The sequence below is a fragment of the Dioscorea cayenensis genome, chromosome 3 (genome assembly GCF_009730915.1).
Source record: "Dioscorea cayenensis subsp. rotundata cultivar TDr96_F1 chromosome 3, TDr96_F1_v2_PseudoChromosome.rev07_lg8_w22 25.fasta, whole genome shotgun sequence".
Classification (NCBI taxonomy): Eukaryota; Viridiplantae; Streptophyta; class Magnoliopsida; order Dioscoreales; family Dioscoreaceae; genus Dioscorea; species Dioscorea cayenensis.
Window position 1 is genome coordinate 11,582,238 of NC_052473.1, and position 22,756 is coordinate 11,604,993.

Here is a 22,756-nt window from a genome sequence, read left to right on the forward strand (position 1 = left end):
TTCTTGCCTTGGAATTGTTATACTTGTGATTTATTTGCATTCTCGCATGTATTAGAGTAGTATACCATGTTTAAGTTGTAAGGTTAGAAAGTAAGTGATGGAGGAGTAATAGGAGCTCCTTAGCCCCGTGGAATATGATCTTTGGGCCCTCACTCAAGGTATTACTTGGCAACCCCGTACACTTGTGGGTGAGCAAACAACCAAGTTTTTGGTGCCGTTACCGGGGAACTTAAGGAATTCTAGGAAACTTCTAGCTTGTTGCTCTAGCCATTTTTCTTTTCTTTTTAATTTTTTTCTTTTCATTTGTTTTACTTCTTTTGAGCTTAACTTCCTTTATCTTTATTGACTTTGCAAGGTACTATTCATGACACAAGCAAATCCTTCAAATCTAGTTGCACCTGACGGTGAAATTGAAAGGACCTTGCATCGAAGACTTAGAGAAGTGTGTGAAAGCACTATTGAAAGAAACATCGAAATTGAGGACAGAGAATCTTTAATCATGGCCGAAGAAAGAAGTACTTTATCCGAATATGAAAGGCCACAATTCACGGGCGAAGAATTCAGTGTGCAAGCACCATCCACCGCCACAAACAATTTTGAGATCAAGGCAAGCACCATTTGCATGATCCAAAATTCAGTCCAATTTAACGGTCTTGCAAATGAAGATGCCCATGATCATCTTTCTCTTTTTCTTCAAATTTGTTCCACTTTCAAGGTAAACGGGGTGATAGACGATGCGATCCTGCTATGACTATTCCCATTCAGTTTGAGAGATGGAGCATACCTGTGGCTCACATCCTTACCGCCGGGATCAATCAAAACATGAAAAGATATTGTTGAAAAATTTTTAGGAAGGTATTTTCCTCCTAGCAAAGCGGCAAAGCTAAGGCAAGAAATTTCGGCATTCAAACAAGGAGAGTCAGAGACACTATTTGAAGCTTATGAGAGATTCAAAGACCTCCTTCGAAGATGCCCCCATCATGGCTTTGCTTCTTGGATGCGGGTTCAGATCATCTACAATGGGTTGAACTATGTAACTCATCAATTAATTGATGCTACAGCGGGTGGATCTCTTAGCAACAAGTACCCCGACGAAGCCGAGCAACTGCTTGAATCAATGGCAAGCAATGAGTCTCATTGGGCCTCAAGAGGTGCACCACACAAAGGGGCCAGAATTTATGAAGTTAGTGCTAATGATGCCCTTGCCGCGAAGGTTGATGTGTTATCTCGAAAGCTAGACATGCTCATGGGTAGTAGTTCGAAGTCAGAGTTGGTGATGAGTTGTAGCACTTGTGGTGGAGGGCATGTTGTTGCCCAATGTCCTATTGCTAGCTCCTCCATTGACCCAATTGAGAATGTTGATTATATTGGGGGGCAAAGGCCACAAGGGAATCCTTACAGCTCAACTTATAATCCGGGGTGGAAATACCACCCGAACTTTTCATGGAATCAGGGGCAACAACAAAAAGCTTCACCACCTCCACAAGGTTCCCAAATGCAACAAGCAATATTGGAGAAGAGATTCACTACTAAAGATGTGCTCACCAAGTTCATGATTAACACTGAATCAAGGTTTAATAGTATAACCAATAGTATGGATACTCAGTACAGTAAGGTGAATGCTCAGCTTGGTCAACACGCCGGACAGTTCAATGAGATAGGCTCCATTTTGCGGAACCTTCAAGCTTCTGTAAAATCCCTTGAGCACCAAGTGGGGCAGCTTGCTAAAGAAAATTATGAGCGACCTTCAGGCAGTCTTCCTAGCAACACTGAGGATAACCCAAGAGAGCACTTGAAGGCCATTGCCCTTAGAAGCGGGAGACAGGTTGAGACAAGGGTCAGAGTTGACCCAATTGTCAAGGAAACTGGGGTAGCCAAAGTGGAAGACCCCAACATAGCGGAGAAAGTTATTAAGAAAAGAAAGCAAGGTGAAGATAAGGAAATTCCACCAAAGGGTTCATCAAAGCCGTCTGAATACAAACCTCAAAATCCCTACACGGCTAGATTGAAGCAAGATAAGGAGGATGCTCAATTCAGAAAATTTATGAATATCTTCAAGGAACTCCACATAAACATCCCGATAGTGGAAGCGTTAACTCAAATGCCCAAGTACGGCAAGTTTTTAAAAGAGTTACTTACAAACAAGAGAAAATTGGAAGAAAAGGGCACAGTTTCACTCACGGGAAATTGCTCGGCCATTTTGGAGAAGAAGCTCCCACAAAAATTAAAAGATCCAGGAAGCTTCATAATTCCATGTGTACTTGAGGGTGGAGTTCAAGAAAATGCACTAGCGGCCTCGGGGGCAAGCATTAATGTTATGCCATATACCATGTATTTGAAGCTTGGTCTTGATGAACTTAGACCCATGAGAATGATTTTATAATTGGCAGATCGATCAACAAGGAAGCCTTGTGGGATTGTGGAAGATGTGATTGTCCTGGTGGACAAATTTGTATTTCCTGTGGATTTTGTCATCATAGATATTGATGAAGATATGGAGACACCGTTGATTCTTGGTTAGCCATTCCTCACTACCTACGGTGCCCAAATCGACCTTAAAGGAGGAAAATTAATACTAAGGGTTAGAGAGGAAGAAGCAGTATATACTCTACCGGCAGCCATGAAACACTCATCAGACCATGATGATACGCTTTATTTCACTGATGAAACAGAACTTTTAATTTTTGATTGTGTGCAGGAGGTGCTATCATTAAACCCATTGGATGAATACTTGGGAGAGCTAGGAAATAAAGATCAAGAAGAATATCACTCTCCTCTTCCAAGTTCTAATTTGAAGAAGCCAAAGAAGAAAGATATGTGTACCAATGCCAAAGAAAAAGAAAAAAAAAAGATTCAATGTTGAAAAAAATTTGGAGGGAGGTCCGGGGAAAGAAGAAGAAAGGTATCACTCACTCTCATCCAACACCTCAAGAAAAGAAGGTACAATCTTCACCTTCCTTTATTCATGAAAAATGTGAAATTCATTCATTGATGTCCTTGAATTTACCGGGAAGAAACACCAACAATTCGAAGATGACTCGGGGTAATTTCAAATTATTCGAACCCCTTTAAGGTAAGTAACAAGGTACGTTAGGCTCGTGACGTTAAACAAGCGCTTCTTGGGAGGCAACCCAAGCATTCGGGGGTTTATTTTTTTGTTTGTGTGTTCTTTGTGTTCATGTTCTTGTCATTTTTCATATTCTATTGGAGTTGTTAATTTGAATAAGTTCATGCTCTCGTTGTTTTGTTTATCATGATCATTGTCCATGTGGTTGTTTACTTATTTTTATTGTTGAGTAGCACTTGTTTTGGCTATCATTTCATACATTAGATCGAAATTTTGAACCATTATTTCATGTTGGGGATGATTTTAGAATAATTTGTAGCCATGCGCATGTGTTTGGAGTAGCATTCAGAGCTTTAAAACATGATATTAAGTCCAAACGGCCTCAATGAGGTGCTCATTGAGGCCGTCTGGATTTTCCAAAGAGTTTTGCTTGCTCCAAACGGCCTCAACGAGGTGCTCATTGAGGCCGTCTGGATTCTCCAGAAACATTGCACTACTCCAAACGGCCTCAATGAGGACCTCATTGAGGCCGTATGGAGTCAAGATTCTCATGAAAACCTTGCCAGCTTTTCTCTCTCTTCATTCTTCTTCTTCTCCAACCAAACCCTAACCTCCATTATCCATCAAACCATGGCTGAATCTCACCATGTCTTGTTGTAAATCATCTCCTCATCTCTTTGGGAAGTAGATCTAGCGTTTTTCTTCAAGCTCCACTCAAGGGTTCTCAAACTCTTGTTAGTAAGAAACTTGATGTAATAAAATTTTTTTCTTCTTTTCTTATTGCTTTCTTGAGCTTTTGTGTGGATTATTTCAAGCTCTTAGCTTGTATTGTGTGGTATGAACATCATGTCTTTGAATTTTCTTGAATTTATGTACAAATGTTTTCTAATTCATGTTGATGGGAACCTCTTGCAAATTGAATAGTACCCATACGGCCTCCATATGGCCGTATGGATCCTATTCTCTTGTGTTTCTTCATGTTTTTATCCATTTTTCGTGCCACATTATACATTCTCTCGGATTCCTTTAGGCTTTGTTTGGTTGGTGGAGGGAGAAAATGTGAGGGGGTGTTGGGGGGTGTAGATGTTGTTTGGTTAGGGGAGTGAAGGGGGGTGAGAGCACCCCTCCTCACCCCTCATAATCCACTCGCCCAAATTGGGGTCTTTTGGGTGAGTGGATGTTTATTGTTTTTTTTTATTTTTTTTTAAATAATGCAAAATACCAATAATACCCTTCACATATATATATAATTCCTATTGTATCCTATTTATTAAAACCCTATCTTTCTCATTTCACAAATGAGAATAGTTGGCTGCCATTAAGAAAAAGTTGGCTGCCATTGAAGGCCATCGTTGCTCGTTGATCGGCATCCAACCTCCGATGTCAAACTCTCCAACTTGGATTCCACCAAATTGAAAGAGGTTTGTCATCTCTTATTAATGATGAATTTTCATGATGGGTTTGCCTAGAAATCATGGTATTTTTATTTTTTTTTCTTTTTCATTTTTTTGTTGGATGTTAATCTTGATCCTTTGTGAGCCTAATTCTCTTGCTTTTTTCTTTTTTGTATTTCATATCTTATACTCATAAATTTCTCACATGATAGAGTTTTGGTTTGTTTTAAGTATTAAAAGTCATGCACATAAGTTGTTTGTTAAAATAACTAGATCCAAATTTGTTCAAATGATACAATAGCATGTCCAAATTTGTTTCAAGTATTAAGTTGCATTGAAAAAATGATGATTTGGAAAAAAGAATACATGTAGAATGGATCATGATTGTGATTTTATAAATGACAATATGAATGTGTGTGCTATTGGAATGGATGATGATGATGATGATGATGATGATGGAAAAATGAAGCTTTAATTAGTAAGTTATATATATATATATATGGTTTAATTAGTTCCCACTATAGACAACATTTGATTTTTCCATAAATTTCTTTTCTATTGTCACACCTTACATTTAAAATGGTGGCAAAGTTAATTTGAGTTAATTATTAAGTTCTAGTGAAGGAAATGAAGATTTGGAAAAAGGAATGCATGTGGAATGGATGATGATAATGATTGCATACATGCTACTATAAAATGTGTTTGTTTTCCGAATGGTTATTACATAAATGAAAGTAAGAATGTGTGTGTTTTTGTTTATGGCAATATAATGTTGGTTGTCATCTTCTATACCATTAATCAAAGATTTAACAAATTCTTAACTATTTATATTTTACTACAAGTACTTATTTTGGTTGGTATCTTGTTTTATTTACTTGTAGTTTACTACATGTCCACTTATTTGATCCATTCATATATTCAATGAATTTAGATGGATAATAATGAAGTTATAGGCTGGTGGACTACAGTTAAAAATATGGTAACATATGTGCTTTGTCTTGTTGCTCAATGGTACTTTGCCCAGAAGCATTCACGTAAAAGAAAAATAACATATAGTATGAGCTCAGAAAGAGAACAAAATAGAGATGCAATAATGAACCGCATTATGAACAGTGAAATTGGTCGTACCATTATCAGAATGGGCCCCCCTGCATTTCTGAGGTTAGTTGAACTATTAAAGGCAAATGGTGGTCTTAGACCTACAAGATGGGCGAGTGTGGAAGAACAAGTTGAAAAGACCCTATACATACTAACACATAGTGCCAAGAATCGTGAAGTGAATTTTTGGTTTCAACGTTCAGGGGAGACTATTAGTCGGCATTTACATAATGTGATAAAGGCTATAATCCAATTAGAAGATAAATTCCTTCTTCAGCCAAATTGTACATCTATCCTTTCTGATATTATTGACTGTGATAGATTTTTCCCATATTTCAAGGTAAAATTGTATACATTTTAGCTTACATACATTTATTTCATGTGATTGATAAAAATAGTAATTTAATTTTGAAGTATTACATTTTGTTGATATGTAAGGATTGTATTGGTGCAATTGATGCCACGCGTATACGTGTAAAAGTGGCTCGTGAAGATGCGCCTAAGTACCATGGTAGGAAAGACTACCCAACGCAAAATGTCTTAGCAGCATGTACCTTTGACTTAAAATTTACATATGTGCTCACTAGGTGGGAAGGGCTGCATCGGTCTCTAGAATTATAAAAGATGCATTGATAAGAGAGGACAATCTCAAAATTCCTACTGGTAAATAAAATGTCATTAGGGTTTTTTTTTATTTGGCATTTATGTTAACGTATTTTATTGTAGATAAAAACATTATTTATGTATATATTTCAACTCAAGAAAATACTACCTCGTAGATGCTGGGTTCATGCTAACAAAAGGACTGATTACACCTTATAGAGGTGTACGCTATCATTTGAAAGAATATTCATCAAGAAATCACCCACGAGATCGTCGTGTATTATTCAATTTTCGCCATGCATCATTGCGTAATGCCATTGAACGGGCTTTTGGATTTTTGAAGAAGAGGTTCACTATTATCTCAAATGCTTCTGATGCTCGTTATGGGGTGAAAGCACAAAATTCAATAATCCTAGCTTGCTGCATTTTGCATAATTATTTGATGTTTGAGGATCCTGATGAGGACCTTATTACAGAGGTTGACGTAGAGTTAGCAAGACAAGAAATAACTTATGAAGAACATTATACTCATAATGGTGTCAGTGCTGATGCTGTGATAGGAGAACGTTTGAGAGATGAATTATATGCTACAATGTTGAGAGATTACATACAACAATAATTTAGTATTATTAGATTTGTCTCCATGTTATCTTTCATTGTGTTTGTTTGTTGCGTTTATTTAGCTTCAATATGTTGTTTGGTGAAATTATTGTGTTCCTTTGCCATAGAAATTATTGTGTGTGTTCCACCGAACTATTAATCATGCGTGTTCCTTTGCCATAGAAATTATTGTTGTTTGGTGAAAATTTTTCTTTATATCATTTAATGTTTATGTTTATGATAATATAACAAATATGTGTATACTTTGTCCCTTAAACAGTATGGCCCTTAAAAGAAATGTCTTCGGAGAAAGAAGCACATCAAAGAATTTTTCATGGACACTTGCAATGGATGCGGCATTAGTTGATGCATTCTTTAATCAGTTTAACATGGGACTTAAGGTAAATGGCACTTTTGTTTCCAAAGCTTATGATAACATTATTGAGGAACTAGGAAAAACATTGAATATGAAGATTGAAAAGAGTCAAGTGAAGAGTCGATGGAAGATTTTGAAAAAACACTTCTTTGATGCTTATGACATATTTAAGAATGGTATGAGTGGATTTACCATAGATCCAATGACACAATTGTGGATGGCCGAGCCAGATGTATGGAATGACCTAATCAAGGTAAACTTGTATAAATATGTTAAGATATATATATACTCATATTCTTTTTTTACATTATTATGCAATTAAGTAAACTCATTAAAATGGTTTCTATATGCATACTTATATTTGTTTCTCTATCTATATAGGTGAAGCCACAACCAAAGATATACATGCAAACTCCTGTACCAAATTATGATAACATGGTTATTTTGTATGAAAAGGATAGAGCTACGGGCAATCATTCAGTAACTACTTCAGAATTGCGAAAGCGTTCAACATCAATTGATGTAGATGACTTCACTGACTCCACACATGACATTGACCCCACAATGTCTCAATTTTTAGCTCAAAATGAAAGTAATTTTCTAGATGATGATATAGACCTAATCCCACCTTCACCTACTGAACATGTAACTCCATCTTCCCATGGTGCTAGTAGTGGCAGAAAAAAATCTAGGAAAACCATAGACAAAGAGAAAGATGTTTAGGAAGGGATGAAAGATGCAATTGACAATGTTGCAAATGCAATTAGGTTTTCTGCTGAGGTTATTGCAGAGAATATTAAGATTTCTAGTGAGGTCATTGCAAGAAAACCTCTGATTTCTCCAACAGAGACATATCAAATCCTATTGGACTTAGGATTTCAACCACCATTGCTCTACAATATTTACAATAAGCTTGTAATGAATGTAGATTTGTTGAATGCAGTACTTGGTTGTCCAATGGAACATCGTAGGGATTACATTTTAAGTGGTTTACTTGGGGATATTAACAACTTCAATATATGATGGTAATGAATCTTTTATTCATCTTGTGTCAATAGTTTTATAATATTGTTATCTTTCCTGATTTTTATCTTATGTGATTGAAATGCCACTTATTAATGTTATGTAGGTATAATGTGAAGAATCTGAACAAGTTGCTATATGTGGAGATGAAGACCAAGCTTGTTGAGCTATTGGATGTTCTTGATGCAAGTTAACTTTATGTTCAAGTTTTAACTATTTTGGGTAGTTTGTCAAACATCATTTGAACTCCTACTTAATATAATGTATGATGAATTTTATTTATGTCATGGTATGTTAGAATGCATAATTTAATTAAGATAGGATAGTATGACTTATGTACAAGCTATGATTTTAATTCAAGGTTGTATGTTATTTGTGATTTGGATATTTTGCATAGTTATGGACCAAGCTGTCAAATTTTTCCCATTTAGTTGCTGCTCAGGTAATTTATTCAAGCTGTCAAACCGTTTAGAGCAGTAGGATAATATGACCAAATGGCTTGCCTCACAAATACGAGCATTTGATGTGTTAATTTATTCTCATGGCCTTTCTCTATGAGGGACATATTTCATTATTGGAGATCAATCTAGCACTCATTCATGCAGTAAATTTACACATCTTCCCTGATGATGATATGATCATAGAGATATTGGTGTGCCAAAGCTTTAGTTTGTACTTTGCCACCCTTTCCCTAGTGATTGTTTGTTTGGGATTGTGAAAACCTGAATATGTTTATTATGAGCATAATTTTTGTTAAATATGAAAAAAATAGGGTATGCTTTTCAAGTATGTTTTCACCATTTTGTTTTTTAAGTTTATGAAAAAATATGACAAAAATAGGGCATGTTTGAATGATCATTGGGTGTTCACATTTTAACCAATATTTGCCAATTATAATCAAGATGTTATGACTCCTCATAATTTTTTTTCAAATAAATAATTTTCCCTAATTATTGTGTGTGCGTGTTTTATAATGTTTATCATATATTATATATTGTGTTATTATTATTATTCTACAATTGATTATTATACACACACACACACACACACACACACACACACACACACACACACACACACATATATATATATACCTATTTTATTGTACAAGGGAAAAATAGTCAAATACACATTACACACTTTCTCTCTCCTCTCCACTACTCTTTTCAACTAAACAAAAAAAAATAAACTACTCCTCCACACTCCTCCATGAACCAAACACAATATTTTCTCAAACCCTCCATACTCCTCCCCCCTCACTCCCCCTCACTCCCCCTCCTCCCCCATCCCTCTCTGAACAAAACAAGGGGATAAATTCTTATTTGAATTATTATTGATGTAGGAATGCCACACGTCAAGAAACTTGCTTCTAAACGACCAAGGAACGATTCTCGCACCCCCGAAGAACCCCGTTTCTCTAGTTCTCTTCACAAGACTCGTTATGAAAGTTTAAAGACCAAACCCTTTGGCACTTTTGGTCACATTGAATGGAGTATTCTAGGAGAACTCGGGTGGGATGAGTAAGTGAAAGACTTATTTGATCATAATGGTTGGACAGAATTATTTTCAATCGATGAACCCACTTTTCGCCAACTCACATTGGAGGTGTTGAGCACATTTGAGGCGAAGCAAGATGAAAGGAGTGTTATCACTCGATGACAAGGTGCCATTAGATTCCAAGCCTTTGGAAGAATTCATGAAATGAACCACATGGAATTTGCAAAATACTTGGGAATTTATGATGATGAATTCATTAGCATGTCATTGCTTAATCGGCCCCGCATTGATTATCCATTTGGTATGAGTGCAAGCAAGTATTGGAATTCTAGGTACATTCATGCTCTCATTTGGTGAACCCCTAGGTACATTCATGCTCTCATCACAGGCTCTATTGGAGGTTGGAAAGATAGTACGGGTGTAGTTATACAATCTGACTTGTTCACCATATATGGCATCATTGAGCAGTATTCTATCCACCTTGGGCACCTCATTGCTGAAGCTTTCATTCATCAAGGTCAGTTTGTTCGTCTGGGATCCATCTTTGCAAGGCCCTACATCACCAGATTGATCTGCGGTATGAATTTGTTGGACCGCATTCGAGGCATGACTGTAGTCGGGGATGTGGCGCCTCTTGGAACGCCTGTCTTGCGAGCAATTGATTTGTTAGAAAAGAAGAGTGGTATGTACAAACTTGCTTCACACTTGACCACAGGAGAATCCAGTCAGCGTGACCTAGATGAGTCAGAGTCCGAACCCGATGAGGCACCCACTCAGGATCCTCCTAGCACTTCTTTCCCATTAGACTTTGACTCTAGATTCAAGGTTATGGAGGATGACATTCAGGCTATCCGTCATGAGTAGCACGAGATGCAAAGGTAGATCTACCAGATTTTAGACGGTCAGCGCCAGCTCATAGAGCATTTCCATCAGTTTGTTATCTCCTCCCGTGGATCATCCTCAGGCCACTACTGCTTCCCTCTCCATCGCCCCGCCATCTACAGCACCTTTTGATGATCTGTTTCACTTCTGAGCATAGACACTTGTTTTTATTCCTGCAGCTTATTTCTGTGCTTTACTTTCCTTGCAAGTGTGTTTGTTTGGTTTTAATAAGTTGGGAAGGGGATGCCCTACCAACCTTGTGTAGAACTATACTTTCTTTTATCTAGTATATGTGTGTTTGACTACTCCCTAGTATTTATTTTTTGCAATTTATATTTTTATTTGGAATAATGATGCCCCTTTATGACTTGCAGGGCATTAAGGGAGCTTGGTGAGCCTCTCCACATTTCATGGAAGCCGGACCCGACATGAAAAGCTTGCAACACCTTTTGTTCAGGTCACATCTCGCCGCATGCACAAGATTAACCTGGGAAGTTCATTTTCACCCTGGTCCATTGTTTTCATTGCATATATTACTATATTTTTTTTATGACTAGTGTACATTGGGGACAATGTATAACACTAGGTGTGGGGATGGGTGTATTTCATGTATTAGGGTCATTATTTGCATGCTAGTGTTACCCATGATGGCTAGTTCATTCTTGTGAGATTTTTCTAGCATGGATTAATGATTGATATGAGTTACATATTTGTTGTTGTACTCTATTGAATCCTGTGTCACCTCTAGTATTGTCTTGTGCACTGAATTTTGTGTTCATGCCCTGGGAATAGCCAACTTGACTACTCTATCTCTCTTGAATGCTTAACACACAAATTTTAATACTTGGACTTAGAATTCTAAGTTCTTTCTTTCAATGAACCCTTAAAAACTTCTAAGCCTTGTTGTGCTAGCCCTAGTCTTGTGGGATGTAGAGTAGTCTGAAGATGTGATCTAGGGTAAATGTGAAAAAAAATGAAAAGAGAAAAAGAAAAATGAGTCTATGTCAATATTCCTCTGCTAATGAAGCATGAATACATCTATGTAAATTGTAATCGAGTAGTTGGGTGGCTCTTGTGCCTAACCAGCATGTGCACCCTCCAGAAAGATTTTTTTTTTGCAGTCTATGTTAGTCGAACTCGAAAAAGAAAAATTAAATGAAATGAAAATAAAAACCATAGTGATCTTTTTGACTACCTACTAAAGGTTCTGAGAAAGAAAATGGGAGTTATTTCAAGTTCATGAATTAGAAGGATCTTACTTGTTCATTGGAGTAGCACTTAGCATTCTAAGACTTAGTATTCTTTGTTTGTGGAGTGATTAACATCTAGAGCTGTTTTGATCGAAGCCAGTAGGCTAGACCAGGTCAGGGCAGATGAAATACAAGGTTCACACACATGGCACAGACATATAGGAGGTGAGACAGGATCTTTTTGTTGTTCTTAATGTTTGTAACTCATTATCTATATATCATTTTCCAATGCTTCTAGATTCTTATATTTATTTGAGCTAGAGATAAAACATTTAGCCACTTATCATTTTTAATGTAGTAGATTGTTGTAGCTGGAGTACTGTAGTAATGGTACTGCATCATCAACATAGCAGCAAGTTCACTGTAGCTACACTGTAGCACCTGGAGAGTTTTTGAGTCAAGAACTGATCCAAGCCATACGGCCTCAATGATGCCCTGAATTAACCCCGGGATAAATACTGTAGCCAGAGAAGAAAAAGAACTTGTTTGAAGGCATACTGGGTTAATGAGAAGCTCATTGACCCAGTATGGATACTATTACGAGAGCTAGAATGGAGTTTGCCTAGTTCATATTGCCTCAATGACCCCCTCATTGAGGCAGCATGGACCTTCTCATTGACCCAGTATGGACCTCCTCATTGAGGCAGTATGGACTCGGTATGGAAGGCATTTGGGTAATTTTGAGTATCATTTGAAGGGCACACGGGCTGATTTGGAGGAGTATACTTGGGGGCAATAAGAGAGGATTTGGAGAGGCTTTCTTGACGACTTTTGCCAGCCAACACTTAGGGAAGAAGAGAAGAAATGAAGACATCATCTTGGTGGAGCTTGGTTTGAGGCTTGGAGGTGATCAAGAGCTTGGATTTCAAGGGGAGAGTTTCATCATCAAAGGAGTAGGAGCATTCGGCATTCTTTGGGCTAGAGGAAGCATTATTCAGCCGGCATTGTTCTTCTTCATCATCATTCAGACTAGGGAGTGCCATTTATGCATTTATTTCTTGTTTTTCTTGAGTTTGTTATACTTGTTTGTATGATGATGGTGCACTAGACCCCCAAGGCCACCGGATGTAGGTGAACCTTGGAGGGTTCATCATGTATTTTGGATGCTATACTTTTATTTGGAATGCATTGGTGTGATTTATGGTTTGGCTCATTATTCTTCATGCCTAGAACTATTAGTTGGAGAAATTCTTAGTTCTTTGTTGAGTTGTACACATAGACGTGACCTACTCGCGTGTACTAGATCTTTATTGAGCTAAAAGGGGTATTCTTCGACCAACATACCGAGAAATTGGATGTCGGTAGCCCCTCCGAACCATGAGGATAAACTTAGGTTAAGTATATCCTTATCGCGTGATCTCCCTACACTTAATGCGATCATAGGAATGTGATTAGGAAAAGATCCTTGTCATCATTCGTATGGGATTAAGGTTTGACCGCCGAGAAATTGGGGTTGAATTAATGTTGAGATCCATCGGTATAAATCACCCTTGCTATGTTATTCTTATGCATCCATATATCATGATGACCCCTCATGGGGATCCTCATCACTAGGCCTACTTATATCATCATTACTCATGTGATCTCCTTTCTTGCCTTGGAATTGTTATACTTGTGATTTATTTGCATTCTCGCATGTATTAGAGTAGTATACCATGTTTAAGTTGTAAGGTTAGAAAGTAAGTGATGGAGGAGTTATAGGAGCTCCTTAGCCCCGTGGAATACGATCCTTGGGCCCTTGCTCAAGGTATTACTTGGCGATGCCGTACACTTGCGGGTGAGCAAACAACCAGCATACTTCATAACTTACCGAACACCAATTCAATCAATACCCTATTCGTTGGTTTTTTGATATAGAAGCTATTTTGCCACTTGAAGTTTAAATCCCATATTTGAGAATCACCATACAAAATAAACTCACCAATAAAGATAAAGTTCTCTTACATTTAGATGAGGTTTACTCCTTAGATGAGAATAGGGGATAGGGTTAACAAAACCTTGAAGTCTACAAAGCACGGATGGCATGAGCTTATAACAAAATGGCTCGCATTCTAGCATTCGAACATTCAAGAAAGGAGAGATGGTTTGGGTGTTAAGAAGACCAATAATCACCAACAAGCATGCTGGGAGCAATTTCAAGTCAAATTAGGAAAACCCATACATTAATCTTTATAATTAATTGTAAAAAAATAATTGGGAATGAATCCATCCAAGGTTCCATTTCTAAACACACATAAATATGAAAGAATAGCTTTATGTCATTTTATTTCTTTTCTTCTTTTATTCTTGACTCAGCGACAACCTTTAAAGAGGTGTTTTCTGAGGTTCCGTAGAGACGCTCACGCCATCCCAATCCCAAAACTTAGCGTCTGGTTTAATTATAGTAATTGGGTTCCTTCTCTCTGTCTCTTTCTAACAACGAGAAGCTCACTAATCCTAGTACTTGTTTACATCCTTACCTTTCCATCTTATTTTAGGTTTAACCCAACTTTTTGCTAATAATTTCAAATAATAATGAAATAGGTTTGGTTTGCCATGATTTGCTGAAATTCCAAATAAATATTTGATTTTTCTCTACTTATCGGGGCAATTTCTTTATTTGTTTAAGATGGAACAGAACACAATTGCACTTGATGAACATTAAATTTTAGAAGAAAGCAAAGTCACAAGATTGTTTGATTTTTATTTTTATTCGGGACTTTATTTGATTTTTTTATTTAATGGTAAAATTATATATAAATTTGGTTGGCTCAGCTATGTGTAATGTACCAGGACTTCAAACTTGATTAGAGCTACACTCTGATTTTTGTGCATGTTGGGGATGGCCTCCACTACCTCAAGGCTAATAGTTTACTCTCAGTAGTATTAGGAGTTCTTCTTAGTATTGTCAAGGAATTGATAGTTTTACTATTTGTTCTTGTTCAGTGCATATCTAATGTTGAAATAACCTTTGTTTTTTAGTTTCACTTATAAATCTAACAAAGTTAGCTCCTCAAGGCGCTTTATTAATATGGACCTTCTCTTATGCTGAATTACCTTTATATGTATGTCTACACAACAAATATGTATTTATCTATATATGCATGAATATGATATATATTTTTTTATATTATCTTCCTTTCATAAGAATTTCTCTTACCATTGGTTGTCTATTTATAATTGTTATTTATGCATCAAATGATGAAACTTTCCTTAATTTTATTCTACTTGTAAGAAAGTTAGCTTGAAGCTTTTTGCTTCTAATTTCTCGTTATGTCTTTGTTGTTGTGTAGGATCACATTTAATCCTTAACTTCAATTTTGTCTCATATTAAAATAATTTTTTATCATTTAAAAATGAGAGATATTATAATTTCTAAAGAAATTGATAGTGCTTAAAATATTGAAATTATGCTAGGATATTTTTTGTAAGATTTTTATTTTAATTTTCCATAACTTCTACTATAGGAAATGGTAATCGATAAATCATGGATGGATATAATTGATAGAGCAGTCCGACAATATCAAAAAGGTAGAACAAAGTTTCTAGATTTTGTATATGGGCAAGGAGAATGAAAGCTAAACAGGCCGTTGTCCAAGAAAGAAGTGTGACAATAATAAATTTCAGCCACAACAATTGATGTATGAACATTTAATGTCAAATGGGATGAATAGAGGACTACAAGCAATGGTACCATCATGGAGAGTAGTTACAATACTTTTCTCATAGTAAAATTGATAATGAAAGCTAGGAAAATGATGTTGATGAAAGGATATGTAATATGTTGCATGATCTTAGATGTGGTAATGCAGATTATGTTAAACAATTTGAATCTCAAATGAGTGACAATCCTAATGCTCAATATGATGAAACTGATGATCCTATAAAAGGTTATCCTAATAGTCCAAACAAATAAGCTGCTAAATTATTTAGATTATTGTGTGAATTGGAAGAAGAGTTATATCCTAGCTGTCCTGAATCTTGCACACTATCTTTCATTGTTCAAGTATTGAATTGGAAATGTCTCTATAGGATTAGTGCAAATGCAATTGATATAATACTTGAAATAATGATATTGACTACCTTCCTAAGGAAGATAACAAAGTTCCTAGCTCATATATCGAGAGTAGGAAAATTTCTTGAAATCTAGGTCTTACATATGTGAAGATAGATACTTGTATAAATGATTGTATCCTCTATAAAAAGAAATATGAAAATTCTAAATCTTGTCCAACATGTGGTGAATCTAGATAGATGAATGATGGGAAAATAAGGAAAATGATTGATGGGTTTGGTGCCAAGAAAAAGCCTACACAAAAAGTTCTACGACATTTCTCGGTAACTCCATGCTTACAATGATTGTACATGTCAACAAATATTGCTAAGGATATGTGGTGGCATAATGAAAAACCTTGTCATGATGAGCTTTTGAGACACCTGACTGATTCTCTAGCTTGGAAATTTTTTGATGTAATGTATCCTTTTTTTTGCAACAAACTCACGTAATGCTACACATGCAGTAGCAAGTGATGGTTTTAAGCCATTTAGGAATATGAGCACTTCTTATAGTGTATGGCCTATAGTATTGGTTTGTTATAACCTTCCACCATGGTTTTCCATGAAAGATATTTATTTCATTACTGATTCTTGGTCCTAAATCTCGTGGAAATGATATTGACGTATACTTAGAGCCATTGATAGATGAGTTGAAATATCTTTGGGAGATAGGTGGGGAGACATATGATGCATATTCAGAAGGCAACTTTCAATTACATGCAGCTCTTTTATGGGCTATAAGTGATTTTCCAACTTATGGTAATTTATCAAGATGGAGTACTAAAGGTAAACTAGCACATCCTACTTACAATTTGAATACATCATCTCGTAAGCTTTATAATGGATGTAAAACATGCTAGCTTGGTCATCATCATTTCTTACCAACTAATCATTCATGGCGCAAAAATGCTGAAACAGTCAATGGCACTAAAGAGAACAGAAATGCACCGAGGCAATTATCAAGGGATAATATCATTGAACAATATAATCAATTTTCTCAGGTGAAGTTTGATATATTTTCATCAATTATTAATGTATATCATTTATATTCTAATTTTTTTAATTTAGTTTTTCTTACATCGAATTTTTTTCTTAACTAGGTGAAATTTGGCAAGGCTCCAAATAAAAAAAAACATGGAGATGTTCTACTACTTGGAGATTGGAGAAAAATGTAATGTATATTTAGAGAACCATATTTAGAAAACCAGTGAGTTACGACATAATCTAGATGTAATGTATATTTAGAAAAATGTATGTGACAACATAATTGGAATCCTACTTGAAATTGAGGGGAAAACAAATTTTTTTTTTCTATACTAGTTTTGATTAAGAATCGATGGTTATATGGACTGAGCTTCGTACAACTCCCACAAGCAATGACCCGTATGCATACTTGTTATTCAATGTCTAAAGAAGAAAAATGAGTATTCTGTCAGTTCTTACACTACAACACAACTTGCTTTTAGAAGCCTAGAATTTGAGACAATTATTCTATTTGCCTTTAAATTTAAGTTTTAAGAAACAAATATGACATGTGTCTCTATATATAAAAAAAATATTTTCCTCTAATTGACATTTTTTTTATTATAATAATATAATTCATTTATTAGTTATTTAGGCTATATTGGTTTTCTTAATTAACTCTAATAATATTGTTGCTATTAGTACAAAATATATACTTTTTAGAGGCAAATTAATATATTAACAGTGGCTTTATTTAAAGGTCTCTAATTAAAGGTCTTTCAACAACAAATTTAGAGCTTAATATAGGCTATATTTAAAGGCTTCTAATTAAGGCCTTGAAGAGGCAAATTTAAAATTATCAGTCTTTTGTTTGGTCTCTATTACAAGGGTTTTAGAGACCATAAAAAAAATCACAATTAATTATTAATTAGATAATGAAACATACTTAACTAGATAATTTCTTTTTCCTTGAAGGAGCCATTTTCAACTTGTGACCGAATTGGAAAGACTCAAAAACTTCATAATTTATACAATTTTTACAATCTTATATATATTGCATTAAAAAAAAGTATGTAAAATACAACATCAATTGGAACTCAAATTTACTTTCTTTTATTCAATTAAAGTTATTGGTGATTTGGAATGAAGAAGAGCTGAAAAGCCATACAAGAAAAAGAATGAATTGCTAAAGTTTCCAAGAGGTTTCCAGGTTTCCAGAGCCCAATCGAGCTTTGACCCAAAGAAAATCATGGGATAAAGGTTGAGGACTTCAACCATGTTGAACCGTGGTCAATAATATATTAATAAAATGATTAATATTTAAATCATATACTACAAAAACAAATAATTCAGATAACAAATTACTTTTATATTAAATTAAATTGAAAATTTTGCTTAATGTAAGAAATTTTGTTTAACTTTTTTTCAAAATAAATTTGAACATCAATATGTTATAATCTACTAAGTTATCACTATTATTATTTTGAAATAAATCAATATTAATACGTAATATAAAAAATTATATATTAAATGAAAATATTTAGATAAACTTATTGTTTGCCCCCTAAATTTTTATAAATTATTATAGATAATAAAAAAAATTAATTTTAGAAAAATAGTTGTAAAAGCTCTATTTTGGCCTGGTTTCTTATAAATTAGTATTTATAATATAAACAATTATATTTTTAAGAAATATTTGAAAAACTTAATTGTTTGGCCCACTACTTTTTCCCCAAATTAGTAGCTATCATATGAAAAATTATATTTAGTAAAAGATATTCATCAAAACATAATGTTAAGCACTTAAGCTTTTGACAAATTAGTATAAATAGTATAGAAATTATATATTTTAGAAAAACATTGGTAAGAATATATAGTTTAGCCCCCCTTTAACTTTTTACTAGTTTCATTGTAAGTTCAACTAAAACCTAAACATCTTGCCCATTTTTTTTTATCTAGCCCACCTCACCCAAACAAAACTTTTCTTATTTCGTCCCTAGTCAGTGTTTGACAACGCCCCTTGCGTATGTCCCGCAAGTGCACGGGTTTATTGAAGTAATAAAATCCCAGATGAGTGGGGTATCGTATCCACAGAGAGTATGGAATAAAAACACTTAAACTATTTCTTGACTAAGTGAAAGATGAATAGTAATATGTGTGACAAGATGTGAAATAACAAAAGTAAAAGAACAAGAAAGAAAGCACAGGTAAAGGAGAAGGTAAGGCAATCGATATAAATGGGGTACCCGGATATTATTCTGCCTAGGACAATCGTTTCAAGTGCAAGAACCCTCTATTATATTTTCTAACTGATGCAATAATAAGTCATGAAGATCCTTAAATACATGGTCCCAAATCTAAGGTCAACCATGCCTAACTCTATACATGTCCCGGAGGAGAAATTGAATAACCTCTCAACTTCGCACTCGTAAAGAATTGCAATGAGTTCTAGGTATTCCAAGTGATAAATCCTCTTCCTAGATGTAGACCTAACCTTTTGGTCCAGGTGGAAGGTCCCTAGCCACAATTAAGCCCTAGGTGCTAAAATCACTTCAACGCTTCACTCCGTTGTAACCACAACCAAGCCCCAGCGGAAGGTCATCCTTTAGCCCATTCACTCTACTATAACCGCAAAGAACTTGAGGAAATGGAGGTAGAATAAATCACACTAAAGGGGAAAGGGGACGCTCTGCTACCTCTCGACTCACCCTCTCAACCCTCTCCAATCTAGCTTTGTCTAACTCTCGTGGTGTGTCACTCACTCACAAGGGTTACCAACAAGAACTCTCTACCCTAGTATCACTCTAAGGGAGTATTCATAGAATCAAGCATTCAAGACTGGAACTCAAATAAAACATCAATTAATTGAAAACATAATAAAGAGGTTCAATGAAACGAATACATCCTAGGGTTCACAAATACCCAAGTACCCACTAGGGTGTTTAGCTCTCCATGGAGCTAATTACAATCAATGATATCAAATGTAAAAGGAAAGAATCCATTGAAAACCCCCTCCATAGTCGTGGCAATGGTCTTGTAGAGAGTCCTCTACTCGTCCAAAGGTCCCTTTGTCAGACTTAGGATACACCTCGCCGGATCGGTACCAACGAAAGTTTCCCACTAACCTTCTTCCAAACAGAGCGCGATGTTAGAGCCGTAGAACCTCTCCAAATCCCTAGCTAATACATCTCAAAACAATAGCCGCCACCCTCTCTCATGTTGGGGAAAAGATGGAGAAAAGAATGCTGAAATCAGGGCTGAAATCGTCCTTAAATAGGGCTGGAATCGGGAATCCACACGCCCATGTGGGTGCCCGTGTGGATTCTCTGTTTTTATCCTTCTTTGGCCGGCTGTGAACAGTACCTGCTGCAATGTTTTGCTAGTGTTTGTTACAGTGCCACCTGAAACACTCCCGAATCCATGCTTTCATCGAGGTAACGTAAACGGGCACACGTTTACTTCGTAGATCGGTTTGCTTCTTCAATAACGGACTTGTTGGTGGAGATCTTGCTATACATGCACAAGCCGGAATGCTTGAATGTGACTGCCCTTGTGCCCCTCCAAATTGTTGTGCTAACTTGGTGGAGATCTTCGCGTTTGAACCTTCTCAATATTTTCTCCAAATGGTGCATTTACGATCCACATTGGCTTTTTTCTCTAATACTCGGCCTCACAACCCTATCTGCATGAAAGTAACATAAATACACTCATATTAGCATTAAAACCCGATAAAAGTAATGCTCATCATAAGGAAAGAACACTTCATATTCTTATCGCACAAGCACTTATCGAACTCCCCCAAACTTAAGCTTTTGCTTGTCCTCAAGCAAAAATTTAAACATTATGTGCATCGATGATGGAAATATTGGAAGTGCTTGGCCTTAGGTTCACCAAAGCATACAAAGAGAGCATTCCACAAGCAACGGAAATTTCAACACTAAATACGAAAAATCAATGCTCTAGCTAAAAACTTGAATCAAAAAGGACAACAAACCAAAAATCGTGTAAGTGCGTGAACTCACTCAAAACAACCCAAAGTATACTTCTCAAAGTTCTAAGTACAAGGGACTTATTTATCTACAAACAGTAACAAAATTTCAAAGATGGTAGTAGCTTCACACATCCTCTAAGGTATCCTTTTCCAAAGCGGCTGCTAAGGTGGCTTTCACACTTTCGAGGTGGTAGCTCTTTCTACCGGAGTGGTAGCTTTCACTCATCCTATGAGATAGCTCTTTCTCTCATTAGGGCATAACTAATATCCAACTTATGAGATTAGCTTCATACTTCATAGGTGGTAGCTTTTTCCAACCAACAAGCACAACTAAACAATAAAACTATTTTGTACTTTCTTTCATTTTTCCATTTTTTTTTAACTCAACAAAAGAAACAATTATACTTAATCCCTTTAAAATCAAACTTGAGTTTCCAAAAGAGTTTAAAGAGTGAGTAGTGCACAAGTGACAATCGAGCAAAAAATTCCTAGAAATTGAAGCAAAAACTAGAGCATGAGAACATTTAATGTTAAAAATTCTCCTAAACTCAAGGATACAATCATTGCAACTAAGGTGAACCGCCATTGGCTATGTGAGCATGTATATCAATCAAAACTAATATAAAAGAGATGTGTGCACTATGAAACTCACCCCCCCCCCAAACATTTAAGTTGTACATTGCCCCTAATGTACACATGAAAGCTCACTCATAATGTATATCAAATAAGAACAAATGTTGGAGAAACAATCAAAACAATACTCCCCTGACTCCTAGTGTTGCATTCGATGGAGCTAAATCCTTGGGAGTGATGTTCCAACGGGTTGTGAAGCACACACGGCCAAGTGCCGAAGCACCTTGGTCGTGTCCATGCCTAGTTCTCAAGTCCCATGTTGACAAGACCATCTGCACGCATATATGAGGGGATTCAGTAAAGCTCAATAAAAACAAAATAGCTCGAGTATATATAAAATATAAGGCAATGAATACAACTCGAGACAACAAAACTGAAATAAACTCAGAAGGAAAGTCCTTTCTGAATATACAAGTCAAAATGAAATGCAAAAAGTAATAAAATGAAAGAAAATAAATCAAGTGTCGGTGCCACGCTCTGGCTTCTCTGCTGCTACTGGGTACTCAAAAGGTGCAGGTGGGAATAGTGGTGGGGATGCAGGAGGGGCCGGAGGTCTGCTAATCAATAGCCGATGTATCATGTCAAAATGGGCCAACATCTCAGTATACTGTGTGGTCTGTATATCCCGAAGCTCTGCGATCTCGGTCTGAAGCTCACCGACAGCATTCTCGAGCCTTCCAATACGATCATGATCTTGAGGAGAAGTAAAAATAGGTATTGATCGCCATAATGTCACCTATGATGTAGGGTGTGTTCCGGAGCCCGTCTATGCAAAATGAGGCCCGGGAATCTGTCGGGGAACCTCTGCTTCATCCCTTTCGCTCCTAGCGGGGTCTGAGGTGGACGCAGCTATAATATATGTCCCAGGCCCACATCTGTGTACCAACCCCATCATCTTGATCGTCTCAAATCCCAGGGGGCAGGCACAACAGTCTTCTCAGCACCACGTATAGCGTCCATCAAGCCCATTCCCAAGATGAGTCTGGTGACGTAAGGACCAGCAAATAATAATCGCACTCTAACAAACTGGCCTTGGTGCCTCAAAACGTCTGCCACTATGTGCCCCAATTGAATCGGCACATTGCGGACCATAGAATATAGATAAAGTAAGTCATGCCTGCTCAAAACAGCTGTGTTGTCCCCTAGACCGAACACAGACCTACTGAGGACCGAGTGCAAATACATGTAGCTCAACCGGGATAGGCTGGTGGCCTTAGACACTCCCAGTTCATACTGTCCATGTCCACACAAAACCCTGTACGCCTGATGCGGAGTCACAGTACCTGGGAAATCTGTCGGTAGACGTCTATACTCCTCTATACCTGTGTGCGTGTTGTCGTACAG

The 22,756-nt window shown here is 36.4% G+C and overlaps 1 protein-coding gene and 1 non-coding gene across 2 annotated transcripts; one reads left to right on the forward strand and one right to left on the reverse strand.

The window, feature by feature from the left end:
- Positions 1-880: 880 nt before the first annotated feature.
- Positions 881-987, reverse strand: LOC120257686. The gene has a single exon (XR_005535777.1). It is a non-coding gene; the product is annotated as a small nucleolar RNA R71 (small nucleolar RNA).
- Positions 988-7,043: 6,056 nt separating this feature from the next.
- Positions 7,044-7,861, forward strand: LOC120250308. Its single transcript, XM_039259116.1, has 2 exons — positions 7,044-7,391; positions 7,520-7,861. The coding sequence occupies exons 1-2, from the start codon at positions 7,044-7,046 to the stop codon at positions 7,859-7,861; spliced, it is 690 nt and encodes a 229-aa protein (XP_039115050.1).
- The last annotated feature ends 14,895 nt before the right edge of the window (positions 7,862-22,756 follow it).